The sequence below is a fragment of the Protopterus annectens genome, chromosome 15.part0 (genome assembly GCF_019279795.1).
Source record: "Protopterus annectens isolate FY-2018-M chromosome 15.part0, PAN1.0, whole genome shotgun sequence".
In the NCBI taxonomy this organism is placed as follows: domain Eukaryota; kingdom Metazoa; phylum Chordata; order Ceratodontiformes; family Protopteridae; genus Protopterus; species Protopterus annectens.
This window is the reverse complement of record NC_056749.1, coordinates 6,728,754-6,746,765: the sequence shown is the minus strand read 5'-3', so window position 1 is coordinate 6,746,765 and position 18,012 is coordinate 6,728,754. Positions and strand designations below refer to the sequence as shown.

Here is an 18,012-nt window from a genome sequence, read left to right as displayed (position 1 = left end):
CATTTATGTATATCCCTCTTATTGTCATTTTGTAAAAATGGTGTGTTACACCAGAGTCCAGGCTTGAAAGGGCACAGGGTCACTTCACTTACCTAGTCAACAGAGAATTAATAAAATGAAAGCATTAAGGGTAGGGGATGGAATTATGTTTAAATCACCAATAATTGTACTGCCTTTTATGACCATCTAAAAATCCATTACTCTGCTTTTGATGATGATGTGCTGATGAGATTTTTTTTTAAATCCACAGGATCTTCCCTAATTTGAGTAGCAATGACATGGTCCTCCACATAGTGAAAGGCATTAATTTTCCTCCTCCCCCAGGTAAGAGAGCTAAAAATATTGTGTTAAACTTATGTTTGCAATGAACTCTGGTTACTGCTCCTTATTTTTTATTGCTTTTGGATGCACCACAGTTGAGTTTAAAGATGACTACCGCAGCAGCTTGTGCCATAGTCGCAGATCTACCACAGCAGCTTGTGCCATAGTTGCAGATCTACCGCAGCAGCTTGTGCCATAGTCACAGATATACCGCAGCAGCTTGTACCATAGTCGCAGATCTACTGTAGCAGCTTGTGCCATAGTCACAGATCTACTGTAGCGAGTTGTACCATTGTCACAGATCTACTGTAGCAACTTGTGCCATTGTCACAGATCTACTGTAGCAACTTGTGTCATAGTCACAGATCTACTGTAGCAACTTGTGCCATAGTCAGAGATCTACTGTATTAACTTGTGCCACAGTCGCAGATCTTCCACAGCAGCTTGTGCCATAGTCGCAGATCTACCACAGCGGCTTGTGCCATAGTAGCAGATCCACCGCAATAGCTTGTGCCATAGTCGCAGATCCACCGCAACAGCTTGTGCCATAGTTGCAGATCCATTGTAGCAACGTATGCCACAGTCGCAGATCTACTGCAGCAGCTTGTGCATAGTCCCAGATCTACCACAGCAGCTTGTGCCATAGTCACAGATCTACTACAGCAGCTTGTGCCATAGTCGCAGATGCTTGATGCCAACTACTTGCGCGATCTCCCCAAGTATTACTTTTTAAAATTCTGAACAATGGGATTTTAACTGCAGATTTGTTTCTGAATTCTGTCCAGATACTTAGAGCAGCAATAACATCTTTTTATGAGTGCTTGGTTTCTTTTACCTCCCCTCTAAATCACTTCAGCCAGAAACTCTGCTGTTAGGAGACTGAACCCTGCATCATACCCAGTTATTTTCTGATGCGGAGTGCCACCACATATTTTGTGCAGATTTGTCGGATGTGCACATGCAGAGTATGGAGCATCCAATTGTGGGATTTTACCTGTTTCTAAGTTATTACAATTGCTTCTTTGTGAGCTTGGGAATTCTTTTTAGGTGCTGTGATTTCCCTGGAAAAAGTCACCAGCAGGTAAGTATGTGGAAGTTGGTGTCTCCCTGCCGACCGTATTTTTTCAGTCTGTGTGAGAATCACAGCACTTTGAGTTGCATGCAATGCTGAACTTTTTCAAATGGCTAAAATTTCCATTGTTTTCTTGGACTACAGGTTTTGGTGGCTGTTGCTGAAACATCTGCAAATTCCAGTGGTCCTTTAACCAGCTGCTCTTCCTAGAGAAAATTTTCAAAACAAAAACAAAGGCTTACAAGTTAAAGAAATTGGAAATATTCATGAATAGCATACCTGAATCCTTAATGGCCCTGCTAGTGCTGTCATGGTGAGGGGGTCTGATGAGGCCCAGGCTCTTGTGCCTTTGGCCCTCCGCCTTACTCTTTCATTGGCCTGGCTTATACCAGCCTCTCTGTAGATAGACAGTGGATTCAGTGGCTTGAGTTTTAGCCAGATCTCTGATTCCTTGCTTACTGTGCTGTCGCCAGTTTTTGGTTGCCTGGTTGGCCACAGATATTTCTAAATCTCTGTATTTAAAGAATCACATACATCTTCTGCACCACCCAGAACTACTTTGATTAAGTTCCCTTTGGACGGCTCAGGTCCAAGCCTGGTCCCCTAAACCTAGTCTCAGCTCACCACATTTCCCTAGTCAGCAGAAGTTTAGATATTGGTATTCTATAAAGCTATTGAACAATGTCTGGAGAAGCCATTGGCCCTGTCTTGAGAGTCAGTGTTTTCTAAACAATACTTTGCAGCTTTTAGAGTACAACTTCCATTTGCCATCAGCCCCCACTTGCTCTACCTTTGTCATGGCCATGCATCATAAAATAAAGGAGTATTAACTTCAGATGTGCTATATCTCTGAACTAGGGAGAAAGTAAGCCTAAATGAAATAAACACAGCACACTAAGGGCTATGATACGGATGACGAGGGCATTTATCTCATCCAGGTATCTGCTCAGAGAGTTTCTGTGGGGCAGGCCATATGTTTGAATGGGTGAACTTTTTGAATAGGACAGATGGTAAACAGCTGTCTGCAGCACAGAGGGTTTTCTTTCCCCTGATCCTCAGCTTTGAGGCCTCCCCTGCCAACCTGTATTTATATATTTATTTGACATGTATTAACCAGGTTGGTCCAACTGAGCTAAAGCCCATTTTCAGTGGAGACCAGTGGAGAAAAGCTCCAGATACTTATACAATTCTATGAAAGTAAGCAAAGTAAAAATGAACAAAGATACAATCAATCAAACAATAACAATATATAACAGTTTACACATTTAAGAAAATCCCAAACAAATTTACAATAGTCCAACACATGGGAAATAACTTTATACATGTTCTTATTACATAAGGAATAGGGGGTAAAGCTGTTTACGCCTTAACCTCCTAAAGGTGTTAGCATATAGAAGTAGGTGAGGAAATCAATAGAAGGAAGAGTTAAGGCTTTACATGGGGTCATGACAAGGGCACATCCATGATTTAGCTAGACAAATTTTTAATTCTTTTTTGAAACTATTAGAGTGTATAATGCTTCTTATGTTGAGTGGGAGTTTGTTCCAGTTATGAGACATGGTGTATCTCTATAACTTTTTTTCAGTAGATTTATTGGGTTTGTATATTTGAAGAAGTTGGTCTTTGCTACGGAGTGGGCACGTAGGGGTATGGTAAGATTCAAGATTGGCTGGAGGGGCAGGCTGATTTAGTACAAAGTGTGTTATGTGGAGTTGTGAAAGTTGAAGTTAATAGGGAATTAGAGCCACTATAGGTTCTTTAGTGCCATGCAGTGGCGAGAGGTATGTGGTAGGTTTGCAGCAAATGTTACCATTTTATTGTATGGGTGTTCCAGCTTAGTAATTTAGGAAGATTGAAGGTTTGTAAGGATTGGGGCAGCATGTAGAAGGCTTTGAAGTAGGTAGGCTTGAGGCAAGGAGAGTGTAGAGTTAGTAATGTTTTGTTCCTGTAGAGGAGACCCAGGTTTTGTTTTGTTTTTTTTGTTGTTTTTTTTTTTTTTTTAATTGATTGTTGAGCATGGAGATCATAATTAATTGATATCTATTAACATTCCAAGTAGCTTTGTGTGGGATTCTACATTAATGATGGTTTTATTTTAAGAAGAGATGGAAGTGGTGGGTTTGAGAAGTGAAAGTGATTTGGGGAAAAGAAGAGTAAAAGTTTAGTATTTTTAGGATTTAAAAGAGCTGATTTTCAGTGAGCCATCTTTCAACAGAGAGAAGAGAGTTTTGGGTAAGAGTGTGAAGTTGAGAGATACCTTCAGAAGAAGAGATGAGTGCAGAATTTGCTGCATACTGAATGAGAGAGGAGTGATAGCAAGTGGTTTGGAGGTCATTAGTGAAAATGCTGAATAGAAGGGGTCCCAAGATGGAACCCTGGGGAACACCTGTATGGATGGGTAGGAAGGGAGAGCAGGAGGAATGCCATCTCACAGATTGCAGTCTGTTTGAGAGGTAGCTGGATTACCATTCAAGTGTGGACGCTGAGAGATTAAGGTTGGCTAACTTGGTTAAGAGTTTAGAATGGGTTACTGTGTCAAAGACTTTTGATAGGTCTAAGGCTAGACATGAGACAAGTTTGTTGTTGTCACGGGCTTCAGCTATTGTATGAGTGAAAGATAAAAGGGCTGTAGTAGTACCATGGTTAGGAAGGAAACCATGTTGGATAGGTGTCAAAATGTTTTCTTGGATAAGTAATTTGAGAAACTGAGTGTGTATACATTTTTCCAGGATTTTTGAGAGGGTTAGAGTATAGCTATGGGTCTAAAGTTAGATGGATCAGTGGAGTTGCCTCCTTTGTGTAGGATTATTGCATAGAAAGATTTCCAGACGTCAGGTACAGTGGCTTCATGAATTGAGCTATTGATAAGCATCAAAACGGGTTAGGCTATAGAGTCAGCTGCAAGTTTGAGAAAGGTGAGAGTAGATTATTAGCAGGACGACAACATGGTTTTCATTTTTGGATGAGAGATTTTATATACATGGTGGGTATAGGTTTAAGAGAGAAGATGGTTTTATTAGAAGGTGTTTGGGGAGGGATAGTAGTGTTGGATTTCTGGTCAGTGTTGGTCATTTTGTGGATAGTATCAGTGAATTAATGGGTGAGGAGGGAGGCAGTGTCCTGAGCTGAATTGTTAGGGTAAGGATTAGGAGTTTGAGGGTTTCCATTGTGAAAGATAGAGTTTATAGTTATCCAGAAGTTTTTGGGATTAAAGGGATGGCTAGTTTGGGCCTTACAGTAAATTATTTTCTTATCTAAGCTTTGTAAGCAGAATCTCTGTAATGCATAAGGGAACAAGTGTCTTTTGTAAGTTGGGGGCATAATTAGATTTTATTCTGATTTTCCAAAGGGGTGCTAGTGAGTTGAGAATGTCTAAGAATATGATGATGAATTTTAGCACAACGTCATTAAAGAGAAGACTGTGCAGGCAGGACCAGTTTGTTGATGACAGTCTTTCATTAAATGTTGTGGAAACATGAAAAGAGACTTGGAAGAGCTCTCGGATCATGTGGCCCAGTCAGGTATGACCCTAGCACTGAGTAGCATCCTGCCTTCGCCCATAATGATACCACAGTATAAGGACAAAATGATTGACTTCAATTGGCTAAGCTTCTGGTGTCATTCAAAGGAAATCCAGTATCTGTCTGCCTGGGATGACATGATCGACAAACCACAAAGCTTTGCCAGAGATGGTCTGCAACTGTCGCCCCTGGGATTCAGGTTACTGGCTAAGGCTCTTGCCACCCCATAGTGCCTTTTTTAGGCAAGGCTCAAATGACAAAACCACCACCGTAACAGGTACAAGTATGCAAAAGCTGAAGGTAATGTTACTCAATGCTAGAAGTCTAAACCTCAAAATGCACTCTCTCTCGAGGCACTCCTAAAAATGGAGAACATCGATATCTGTGCAGTAACCGAGATCTGGTTCAAGGCTTCAGAGAGCACCCCTGCAATACCAGGCTACAACTCTTACCACACTTTTCGGCCACCAAACCAGGACCGAAACACTGAAGGTGGAGGAGTGTCCATATTCATCAAGGATATTCACACCTCCAGGCTAGTTGCCCAACACAATGCATCCAAAATTCTGCAGGTGCATCTAACACTAGGTAAGACTGCAATCCAAATTGTAGCTTGCTAGAGATCCCCCACCATGCCCCAAGATTCTCATTACACCTTTCAAAACATACTAGAAATTATTAAGATACAACCAAACACCCTAGTACTGGGTGATTTCAACTACCCTGCCATTAACTGTGAAAACTACTCGTGTACCAACACCTTTGCCCAACGGTTCTTGGAATTTATAAATTCCAGTGCCCTGGATCAACTAATCCATAGTCCCATCAGGGGCTCCAATATCCTGGACCTGGTCATTATCAGCATGGGAAATCGATGCTCCACACCAGTGGTCACCCGCTCGTTGGTTAGGTCTGACCATAAGCTAATCACATTTGACATCCACATCCCACCCCCACCCCCCAGTAAGGAAACATCCATAAAAAACTTCTCCAAGGCCACCTTCATGCTACTCAAGTCAGAAGTGACAAACTTCATGACAGTCATGCAGCATGCAGACGGGAGCTGAAAGTTCGACTGCCGAATCCTACACTAAAGCACTATACGAGCACATCCACTCGTGCATGAATTGTGCCATCCCAAATAGAACCAAGACGCTTTCCTCCAAAAAAAAGGAAGACAATCTGGTGGTCCCCTGTCATAAACTATACAACAGAAGGAAGAAACTGTTGCAGAAAAGATGAAAATCTCAGGATGCAAAAAACTCCATTATCAGCCTCAGTAAAAAGCTGAGATCCCACATAAAATCCTCCAAAGCTAGTTACGAAAATAAAATTGCTAAAGATTCCAAAGACAACCACAAGGCATTCTATAACTATGTCAAGAATCTAAATGGCAATGCTCAGATCTGCTCTGAGCTACAACAGAATGGTATTAAATATACTGATCCCAAGGACATTGCCAATATCCTGGCAGATCGATTCAGTGCCAACTTCACCCCCCTCTCACCCCCTAAAGGGCCCATCTCAATACTGAATGATTGCCGAATTCTGGTAATCACGGCCACACAGGTAAAAAAACACTCTCCAAAGCTAAGTATACAGCATCCATGGGACCAGACATCCCGGGCTGTGTACTACATGAACTAAAAAATGTACTGGCACCTCATCTAAGTGTCATGTTTAATCATATCCTCATCTCGGGCTTCATGCCCACTGAGTAGCGCACAGCTACAGTTATCCCATGCCCCAAGGGGGATCCACCTTGGTTCCTGGGAACTACCGTCCAGTCAGTCTGATGAGCCTGATCTGCAAGGCCATGGAACATATTATCATGGAACTTATAAACAAAGACATTGGCAACCTTCAAACACTGGATCCCACCCAGTTTGGGCTCATGAAGGGCCGATTGTGTCTCCTGAACCTGATTTACTTCCTCTAATCAGTCTCCCAAGCCGTGGACAAAAGGGTAAGGTGGTCCACACAGCCTATCTGGACCTCGCCAAGGCCTTTGACACCATCCCAACTGTGGAATCATAGATAAACTTACTAAGCTGGGCATAAATCCTTACGTCACTCGATGGGTTGCCAACTGGCTTACTGACAGAACCCACACTGTAAAAGTAGCTGACTCCAAATCCAGCTCCAGACAAGTGACAAGTGGAGTACCTCAGGGTTCAGTCCTGGGACTGCTCTTGTTTGGCATCTACTTCTCTGAAGTACAGGCCTACGCTAAGAGACTCTGGCTAACAAAGTTCACAGATGACTGCAAACTGGGAGCCATTATTGAATCCCCAAATGATGTGGATATTCTACAAAAGGGCCTTACAGAAACAGATGCTTTGTGCCAGAGCCATGGGCTCAAGCTCAATGCCAAGAAGTGTATAGTTATCCCCTTTGGGAAAAACATGTACCCATGAATTACCACATAGGTGGCAGTACACTAAACACCGAAAGTGTGATAAGAGACTTAGGAACACAGGTGGACAGTGGTCTCAACTTCGATAACCACATCACCACAACAGTCAGGAAATCCTTCTATGCGGCACACCTCATCACTGAGGGCTTTTCATCCAGAAAAAAGGTGGTCATTGTCCCACTGTACTCATCCCTCATTAGACCCATCATAGAGTACAACGTCCCATTTGGTATGTACCTCACAAGACATCTGCAACAACTGGAAAGGCCACAGAAACACCTCACTGAAAGAATCACAGGCCTAAAGCAGATGCCCTATGCTGACCGACTAAAAAAACTCCAGCTATACTCTGTCACATATTGTCTACTCAGAGGCGATCTCTGCTTAACATACAAGGCCATGTCAAACCCAAAGCTGTTGGACATGCTACACTTATTAAAGAAATCCCAATCCATTAGAGCCACACATTTCAGGGATCTAAACCTTGTCATCACAATGAACAAAACATGCTGGAGCGATAGGTTCCTGACCCAGAGAATCTTCATACTCTGGAATAGACTGCCCATACATGTCAAGCAGAGCGCCTCCTTGGCCCTCTTCAAAAGGAACCTTGACCACTGGATGAGACGTAGGAAATTTACCCCGGGGATCATGTCAGTCACCCTGCTAGACAGCCGTCCAGGGAAGTAAATATTGTGGGGAAAAAGTAGCCAGGGAATTGTTATGACTAGGCGTGTATAGGCCCAAGGGCTGATAGCCTAGTACCTACCTATGGAGTTGAAGCTAGAGAGATGTCCTTCAAGGATGCATCTGCAGTCCTTACATATGGGTTGTCCTGCCTCAGGCAGCCCTTCGGTCGGCCGGATTCCAAAGTCTGGGTCCGGCGTCAGCTGATGTCACCCTCTCCCCGACGTCAGAGCGCCTGGGGTATAAAAGCGTCAGCCGACGCCATCTTCCCCAGTCTTTCTTGCCGCGTGGTGCCCGAAGCAGAAGCAGTTCGCAAGTGCCGGTCGGCCAGCTCCTGTAGCTTCAGCTACCGAAGACTTCAAAAGCTAAGTACCCCGTTGGGGACTCTTTCTTGCCTCAGCCGATGTCAGATCAAACGCTTAAAGTTAATAATTGCTTAACTTGTGGGAAACAAATACCTCATAAGGATTTCCATTCTTACTGCCTCCCCTGCCTAGGCCCAGACCACGACGTCTCGGCCTGTACAGCCTGTGCCTCCTTCAACCGACGCACTCTTAGGCGTCGGGCGGAGTTTGCAGAGGAATTGTTTGGGGCTAGTTACTGTTACAATATGCCATTGGAGATTCCGACTTCTCATTTAACCAAAAAATGGAAGGACAAGGACCGACACACGCAGACCGTGGTTTCGGCTGAAACCACGCCTAGGCCTACCGCGAGTGTCTCGGTCTCGGCTGAAACTGAGTCCTTGGTACTTCCCACCGTCGAAACCGCACAACCGACAACCTCGGCCCCGGAGGCCTCTTCTGAGTCGGTTATAGAATTTCCCTCAGAAACCGGTGTTCCGGAAACATCCGACACCATTTCCCTAGACAAAACTACGCCAGCACGTGGAGCAGCCAGGCCTCCTGCATCCATGTCCATAAAGGCATTCACTAGGGCTAAAGCTGCTAAACAGCCAAAATCTCTGCCTCCCAAGGCTATTCCTCAGGGATCCACTACAGGTTCACAGATTTTAAGTTTAGCTGAGGACCTTATTTCCTTAATTAGGGGCTCTCAGCCACATCCAGACAGGGGCTCTCATCCTCCTCTAGACAAAAGGCCCAGGGTTGAGCCCACTGATCCCCAGTCCACTGATGAGGCCTCAGATGGCTCTGTTCTTTCAGACTACCAGGAGGAGGCCTTTACGGCCTACGAGGATTCTGATTCAGAGGAATCTATTCCCTCTGCCTCCCCTCCTGAAGAGCTGTCCTTCGGGGAGACCCTTCACTCCATGAGAGAGCATTTCAAATGGCAGGGACAGGAATTCTCGGATTCCAGGAAGAGATTAAGGACTTTTTTGCATTTACCTCAGCATAGACCTTTGGCTATTCCTCCTGTTTTGAATGTCATTGATGATGTGTACTCTGAGTCTAGCATTTCCCCTGACTCCCTTCCTCTGGCTCCTGTCAAACCCGATAGGTACTGCAGGGTCCCAGACTCACATAATTTCCTTTACAAGGCCCACTCTGCTGACCCTGAAACTATTTCCCAGGGCCCTAAAGGGGTTGCATCTGCCACTACTAAAAATCCATTCCCCTCTGAAAATGAGTCCAGGGCTTTAGAGAGATGGGGTAAAAAAGTGTATACTTCTTCCACTCTTTCTATGAGGGCATTAAGTTGTTAATTCCATATGATACAGTACCAAGAGTATTTGTTAGATGAATTGCATAAAAAACTGTCTTCACCAGAACCCCTAGATCGCAAGTCACTTCAGGATCTGGTACATAACTCCCAACAGGTTAGCAACCATTTCTTGCAGTGTGGTTATGATGCATTGGAAGCTTCATGTAGGTCAGCAATGACAGGTGCAGTCATACGTAGGCATGCTTGGCTGAAGGAACAAACTCTGCCAGATCATGTTAAAGCAAAGCTTCTGGATGCGCCACTGGAAAAGCAAAAGTTATTTGGCTCCACTGCTCAGGAGGTCTTAAAGAAATTTGAGGAAAAGGCTAAATCTGTACAAACAGTCAAAGATTTTCTCCAGGTCCAACCACCAAGATTCAGCAGAAATTGGCCTCTAAGAATTGGTCCTTTCCAGACACAGAGAGATTTCAAAGAGGCAAGAACAGGCGTGCCAGAGGTAGAGGGCAAGCTAGAGGCTCCTACAGAGGACGTCAATGGCAGCCTCCTAACCAGAGAGGTAGTGCAGGACCTACAACTGCTGCACAAGGACAGACTCAATGACTTTACCTTGACCCCGCCAACCAGGGCTCAATTGGAAGCACCTTTGGGCGGAAAGCTATCTTTATTCTCAAAAAACTGGCACAGTATTACAAGGGACAAATGGACACTGCAAATAATAGACAAAGGATACAGGTTCCATTTTCATACATTACCAAAAAGAAAAGCATGCCAAACCTGCCACCGAATCAAAGGGCAGAGGCTTTAAAACAAATTTCCAACCTATTGCAAATGAAAGCTATAGAAAAGGTTCCTCTCATAGAACAAGGCCAAGGATTTTATTCCAGACTATTCCTTGTCCCAAGAAAAGAAAACAATGGAGGCCTATTCTCGACTTGTCCGCACTGAATACTTATCTCATTGTGCCAAAATTCAAAATGCTGACCCTACAGCAACTCCTTCCCATGCTGGGCAAGGGGTCTTGGCTGGTAACTCTAGACCTCAAGGAGGCATACCTGCATGTCCCTATCAGACAAAGTTGCAGAAGACACCTCAGATTTCTTGCAGGTTCAGAGCATTATCAATTCTCAGCATTGCCCTTTGGCTTATCTACTGCGCCCAGAGTATTCACGAAATGCCTGGCATCAGTAATTGCACACTGCAGACTTCAGGGGATTCAAATATACCCATATCTGGACGACTGCCTTATACAAGCGGACAGCCAACAAACTTTGGTAAAACACTTGAATTATGCCATCCGCTTACTTCAGGCTTTGGGATATACAGTCAACATTCACAAATCAAGACTTGTTCCATCCCAAAGGATAATTTTTCTGGGTGCGAAACTAGATACAACCACCCAAATGGCTTTTCTCACAGAAGAAAAACAAAGACAACTACCAGATTATTTCGAAAATCTGACAAAACAAACTCAGCTGACTGCAAGGAAAATCCTGCAGGCCCTGGGTTACATGGCATCTTGCATTCTTCTGATTCCACAAGCAAGGCTACATATGAGGAAACTACAGTGGTACCTAAGGAGTTTATGGTGTCAGCACAGTCACAGCCTAGAAGTTTTGATACCACTCATTCCATGCCTTCAAAAGGAATTTCTGTGGTGGGCTCAAGCAAGCCAGTCAAACAGGGGTCTGCCCTTCAGCAAACCAATAATCAGCCAAACCATTACAACGGATGTTTCAGACCACGGATGGGGAGTGCACATGGAGGGAAGGTGCATTCAAGGACTATGGTCACAGAAAGAATTGCGCATGCACATAAACCAAAAGGAAATGCTGGCGGCAATACATGCATTCGAGGCCTTCAAACATTTTCTGCATCAAGGACACCTGCTAATAAGGACAGACAATACCACAGTTATGTGGTACATAAACAAGCAAGGAGGTACCCATTCCTACCCTCTTTGCAGGCTGGCAATGAATCTTTGGGAACTTGCCCTAAAAATCAATATAGAGCTGCTTTCCCAGTTTGTGCCAGGAAAAGACAATATACTGGCGGACAGCCTAAGCAGAAATATCATGGATCCACACGAATGGATGCTGCACCCAGACATCTTCCTTCAGATAACACAATCATGGGGGAGGCCGGACATAGATCTTTTTGCCTCCCACCACAACCATCAGCTGAAGAAATTCTGCTCAAGGACATACCACCCACAAGCATGGAAAGTGGACGCCCTCTCTTTCAGCTGGAATACTCTAACAGTGTATGCATTCCCACCTCTTCCATTAATGTCCAAGGTCTTACTGAAGATCAGGACAGAGCAGCCCAAAGTGATTCTGATAGCTCCGGACTGGCCCAGACAGCACTGGTACCCACTGTTAAGGAGCATGTCACGCACGAAACCGTGGCCTCTACCACAATGGCCACCACTTCTGACACAACACAGTTACAAAACTCTGCACTCCAGCCTGAAAACCTTGCAGCTGACAGCCTGGAGAATACCTTGACTCCTCACCAGGATAAGCTATCCAAGACAGTGAAGGACATCATCATGGAAGCTCGCCGACCTTCCACAAGAAAGGCATATTCAGCAAAATGGAAAAGATTTCGCACTTGGTGCACCACAAAGGGCCTAGATGCGACAGTGATGAACTTGGCACATATCCTGGAATACTTGGCAGAAATGCTCCACAATGGCCTTTCTTACTCTTCCATAAAATTTCATGCTTCAGCAATTTCAGCAGAATGCAATACTGATCCACCTGTCTTCTCTCATCCTCTCCTAAGGCAGTTTCTAAGGGGAATTAAAAACATCAATCTTCCAAGGAAACCACCAGTGCCTACATGGGACCTTAACTTCATGTTGGAAAAATTAACTCTACCTCCCTTTGAACCAGCAGCATCTTCAGAACTACAGTTCCTGTCTTGGAAGACTGCCTTCCTTCTGGCCATAACCTCAGCAAGAAGGGTATCTGAGTTGCAGGCCCTCATGGCAGTACAACCATTTCTTATTTTTCATCAGGACAGAGTCTAACTGAGAACCAATCCTTCATTCATGCCAAAGGTGGTATCCAGGGTCTCACTGAACCAAGCTATTCACCTGCCTACCTTCTTTCCAAATCCACAAAACAAAGGGGAGAAACTTCTGCATACCCTGGACATTCACAGTCAGTTGCGCTACTACTTGGACAGAACTAAGACTTACAGAAAAACTGACCAGCTATTTGTAGCATATGCTGCTGGTGTACAAGAAAAAGCAATTTCCAAACAGACAATTTCAAAATGGATAGGGAATTGCATTCGATTATCTTACTCTTTTCATGGCAAAACTGTGCCAGCTAACATTAGACCTCATTCCACCAGAGCCACAGCCACCTCCACAGCCTTCTTAAGGGGGGTGGCTACCAAGGACATTTTAGAAGCTGCTACATGGAGCTCCGTGCATACATTTTCCAAGCATTAAAACTTACCCTTATATTCCAGATCCAGAGCAGGCTTTGCTACGGCAGTCCTGCAGGGCATTTTAGCTACACCATCCCTTTTTTAGATCCTACCACCCCCAGCTTGGCTATGGTATTCTACCCATATGTAAGGACTGCAGATGCATCCTTGAAGGACATAGTACAGTTTTGTACCTACCATAAATGTAGATGTCCGATAGGTATGCATCTGCAGTCAGGTTTACCCTCCCTCCTTCCCCTCTGTGGTATTTCCTGGGTACATATCCCTCTTATAGCTAGCTGGGGTTATCTGTTATGGTGTATTTGTTTTATATTACTGTGCATGTTTGAAATTTTTTGCATCTCTCCAAATTTAGCCTTCCTTAGAGGGCACCTGGCATCTGGGGCAAGAAAAACTGAGGAAGATGGCGTCGGCTGACGCTTTTATACCCCAGGCTCTGACGTGGGGAGAGGCGACTTCAGCCGGCCTTGGACCCAGACTTTGGAATCCGGCCGACCGAAGGGCTGCCTGAGGCAGGACAACCCATATGTAAGGACTGCAGATGCATACCTATCGGACATCTACATTTATGGTAGGTACAAAACTGTACTTTTATGGCAGTCTTTTTAAAGATGAGGTCTGTATAGTTGTGGAAAATGTCTTAGTATAGATAGGTAGGTGGTTGCTTAAGGTATCAGGAAGTGTACTGGTGTTGTGATACTGATCAGGGTTGGTAGTTTCCAGTCAAGAGTAGTACAAGAGTTGGAATGTTTAAGTGAGCTGGGGTTATAATGAGCCTGGTAAAGCCAAAGAGATTGATGCTTTGGACAGGGGAGTTTGCCTTAGTGTTTTCAGGTCAATATTCACATCACCCAGTATTACCATTTCATAGGGTGTATTTTGTGAGATCCATGGCAGTATGTTTTTAAGAATAGGAATGTTTTACCAGATGGAATATAGATAGAAACAATAGTGAAGTTTTGTGGGTGTTTATGTGGCAGGTTAGTATTGATAGTTCGGCAGTGTAGAAATCGGGTGGATGGTGGTGGGTAATGAGGAGAGGTTCAGTTGTTTAGAGCAGAGTATGGCTACACCACCTCCTTTTTTAAGATTATATCCTGCCAGTAAATATTTTAGCCTGGGGGTAAATTATCATTGTTTAAGATGTGGGGTTTTAGCGGCGTTTCAGTCAAGGTTAAGATATACGGAGTATAATCCATGTGTGAAGGTCAGTGGTTTTGTTTAACAGACTTTGTATGTTTATAGATAGAATGGATAAGGTTTTAGGGGTGGAGGAGGAGAGATTTAAAGTGTGCTGAGGAGATTGGCATGGAGCATAATGATGTTGATTTAATAGAAGTAGGGAGTGATGTGGAGGCACCTGGATTATGGTGTCACCAGCTAGAAGGAGAATTCTACCATGTAAGGTGAGCTTGGGTGTGCAGGAGCTGTAGATGTGATGTTTTAGTGTGATTCTAGGAGAGATAGAGGAGGTGAGAGACAAGACTTTGATTTTGAAGAGATGAGTGTGAGATAAGTTAAATAGGGAGAAAGAGAGCATGGCAGGGTGAGGTTGTGATTGTTGGATGCTTGGGAGAGAGCTGGTGATGGTTTTAGATGAGAAAGGTTGGTGTGATAAGAGGTCTGGTAGGAAAGGAGAAGTAGAATAGAGGTTGGCAGTATGTTGAGAAGCATGATTTGGGAGGTAGTGATTGGGAAGAGGGTAGGCTACTATGAAATAGGAGGGAGGTAGAAAAGAGAGCAGAAGCATCTGAAAGATAAGGTTTGGGTGGAGCAGGATGAAGGAGAGTAGTATTAGAGTGAAGGAGCGGTGCCAGATTGGTTGAAGATGATGCAACAGTTGAGGGATGATAGTAAGAGGGATGTAATATGAGATGTATTATAGGTTCATAGATTCAGTACTAAGCTAACTGCCCTTGCGAGCCATTTTAAGCCTAGCCAATTATCCCTTGTGAGACTCAAACCCTGTACCTTGTATTTGTAAGGCAAGCACTTTAGCCATTAAGCCACCCTCTAACCCAGTTTATTGTATTAAGTATTTGGAGTTGTTTGGCTGGGAGAGTGGGTAGATAGTGATTTACAGTAGGTTGATGATGATTGGTTGATTGGGAGGTGCAGGTTAGATGGATAGGGTATATCTTTAAGGAGTTTGAGGGTGGATGGGAATGGGGGTAGGATAGGGAAGCATAGTGAGCCCAAGAGTAGTGAGGATGGAACGGAGTGGTTTGGACCTGATCCTAAGAGAAGGACTCTTCAGGAACAGTCAGAAAGGTTTGCTAGACTAGTTAAAAATAAGTAGTGTAAGTTATAGCAAATAGAGATCTAGTTTTATTTTTAATTTGTCTGAAGTGGGCAAAGTGAGGGGGACAATAAAAATATACAACAGTAGAACAGAAGTTCTAGGTAGCGAGTTATAGAAAAGGTGGGTGAGAGAAGAAAGCTGGTGGTCAGGGTTTTGAGAGAGGAGTGTGTATAGGTTGTAAAAATTCAAGCAAAGATAAATTGTTATTATAGGATAAATAAGTTATGAGTGGGCAGGATAGGAAAATATGAGGAGAAAGCAGTGGAGAGAATGTATTACTGACTAGGTGGATGCTGGCAAACTAATGCAGCCTGGCGATGTGTAGGGGAGACTAGGGCTAGCCAGTTACAGGTTAGTATAATGCGGACAACCTTCAGATTTAAATGTAATAGTAATTGGAAGGACTGGATGTTCAGCAGGTCGCGGCTCACTGATAGAGTTTGCCGAGATGTTAGAAATTAAACCATGGCACAATAATTCCCTTCAGTCATTTCAGCTTCTTCTGAGCCTATCCCTAGTATTACTAATGTCCCTGTCAGCAATTCCAGTGTGAAGACCCAACAATAGAGGTGGAACACCATTTAATGACAACGCCCACAGGGTGGTGCAGATAGGGAAATTTAGACTTCCTGCTAGAAGTCACAACTACCCAGAGTCATAAAAATGTCGTTCCTTACCAATGCAATTACTGACAAGATATTTATCTAAATCCCAATTAAGTAAATGTAAAACTCAAAAAAAAAATACACAGAAAATAATAGTGGCTAGTATCTTAATAAAAACAAACACGTACACCACTTAAGAATGGATTTTCCCTTTCATAAGGCAAATCCCAGCCCTTTCGTTCCCTAGCCAAGGCAAAGGCCTTACTGCCTATTTGGTCCTGGTTGAGGTGAGAATTAAGCTATTTATTCTATCTCCTTTAAGAACTTGGGAGTTGGCTGACCTTCATTTGCATGAAGTTTCCCCCTAGCCTCTGTCTCTTGGTATCTGGAGGCTACCAAATGTGTCCCTACCTAAGAGGCCCCTTGGTTACCTTCACAGTTGGTATGAAATGCCCTTCTGGCCTACATGTTATGCAAGCTGCACTGACCGCCTACATGTGCTGCAAGCTGCACCGACCGCCTACATGTGCTGCAAGCTGCACCCAATAGCTGCTGCTTACAGTTCCCCAACACTTCTGCTTGGGTTAGTGATGCAGTGAGTCGCACCTCTTCTTTCCACTCGTGATGGGCGAGCCAGCATTATACATTCACTGTCACGCTACTTTCTTCCCTTCTTATAGTGCTGAGCTGCTAGTTGAATGTGGGTCATCTAGATCTTACTTTCATCTGTTTATGCTACAGGGCTAAGCCACAGAGATATTTTTAGCCTTTTGGATGTGAGCAACCCAGATCCTCGGCCGTTCCCACCTTTGGTTTTTCAAGCCTTCAGGAATGTCTTTGAGTGTGACATAGGAAGTGGACTTTCAGTTGTTTGCCCTTAAGAAACCAGACAGGTTCTACAAAGTGCAAGAGGAATGTAGGTACCTGTGCAAAAATTCAGGTACAGACACCTCAGTTGTTTCTCCTAAAATGTTGACATTTCAGATTTGCTCATGGTTTCAGCATTGTCACCGATGATAGGAAGAAAAGGGTGGATGACGTATTTCGGGAAGGAGGGAGTGTTCGACTCTTCCACCCCGCGCTAGGAGCCATAAACTGCCAGACTTCCATGATGCAGTACCTTGGGGTTATTCTTACACAGTTACAAGAGATGACATACAAAATCACTGATCAAACTAGAAGAAGCAGAGTAGCGAGATCGGTTTAGATTAGTACTAATGTGGCCCAACACTCACTAAACTTTGGAGGTGATTGTGTGGATACCTGTGCAAGGGAGGCATCTTCAGGTATTAAACTAACATAAAAGGCACAGTAGCGATGCAGGCAGTAAACACAGCACTAACCAAAATGCAGGAAACAAAGCTGAAAAAAACACTGCTTCATGAACTTTAAAATTCGGATTTATTGTGATACAAACAGAAGATATGGTAAGCGCTTTCACCTGGATAGGCCTCTTCAGACCAAAAGAACCCCCCCCCCTTGTACACCCTTATATGGCAAAAAAGGCGCAAAAACAGAGAAACCATTAAAGGCACAGTACAACTATCATGGTATACAACATAAATAAAGTGTTTACTCTAAAATACATTAACCATAGTAAAATAAAATAAAAACACCTGTACCACTCATAAAACATGAATAGAGATTTATAAAAACAAAAAGCTATATAAATTCATACTAATTGCACAACACTAACAATAAATCCTCTCATAAAAATGCTCTCATAATATATGTAAAAAGCACAGGCATACATATCACTTCAATCTCTTGGACTTCGGGAAAGGTCTCGGTGGTACATTCTCATTCAGTCCAGGAAAAACATCTGCTCTAAGTCTAACAATCCATTTAGATTCAATACTCACCCCCCCCCCCCCAAAAAAAAAAACTAGTGTGTGTAAGATCTAGTACTTTAAAACGAAAAAAGTGTGTGGAATCATTAGACAAGACATGTTTGGACAAAACATTGTCAGTGGAATGAATCCTAATCTGGTAGAAATGTTCCCTTA

General features: G+C 43.7%; 1 protein-coding gene across 1 annotated transcript in view; it reads left to right on the top strand.

Annotated features, from left to right (window-relative positions):
- CC2D1A (coiled-coil and C2 domain containing 1A) overlaps positions 1–18,012 on the top strand; it is a 3,016,164-nt gene that overhangs the window by 1,714,515 nt on the left and 1,283,637 nt on the right. The window contains exon 19 of the mRNA XM_044057686.1: positions 251–324. Within this exon, the coding sequence (XP_043913621.1) occupies positions 251–324 (74 nt within the window). The remainder of the gene's footprint in view (positions 1–250; positions 325–18,012) is intronic.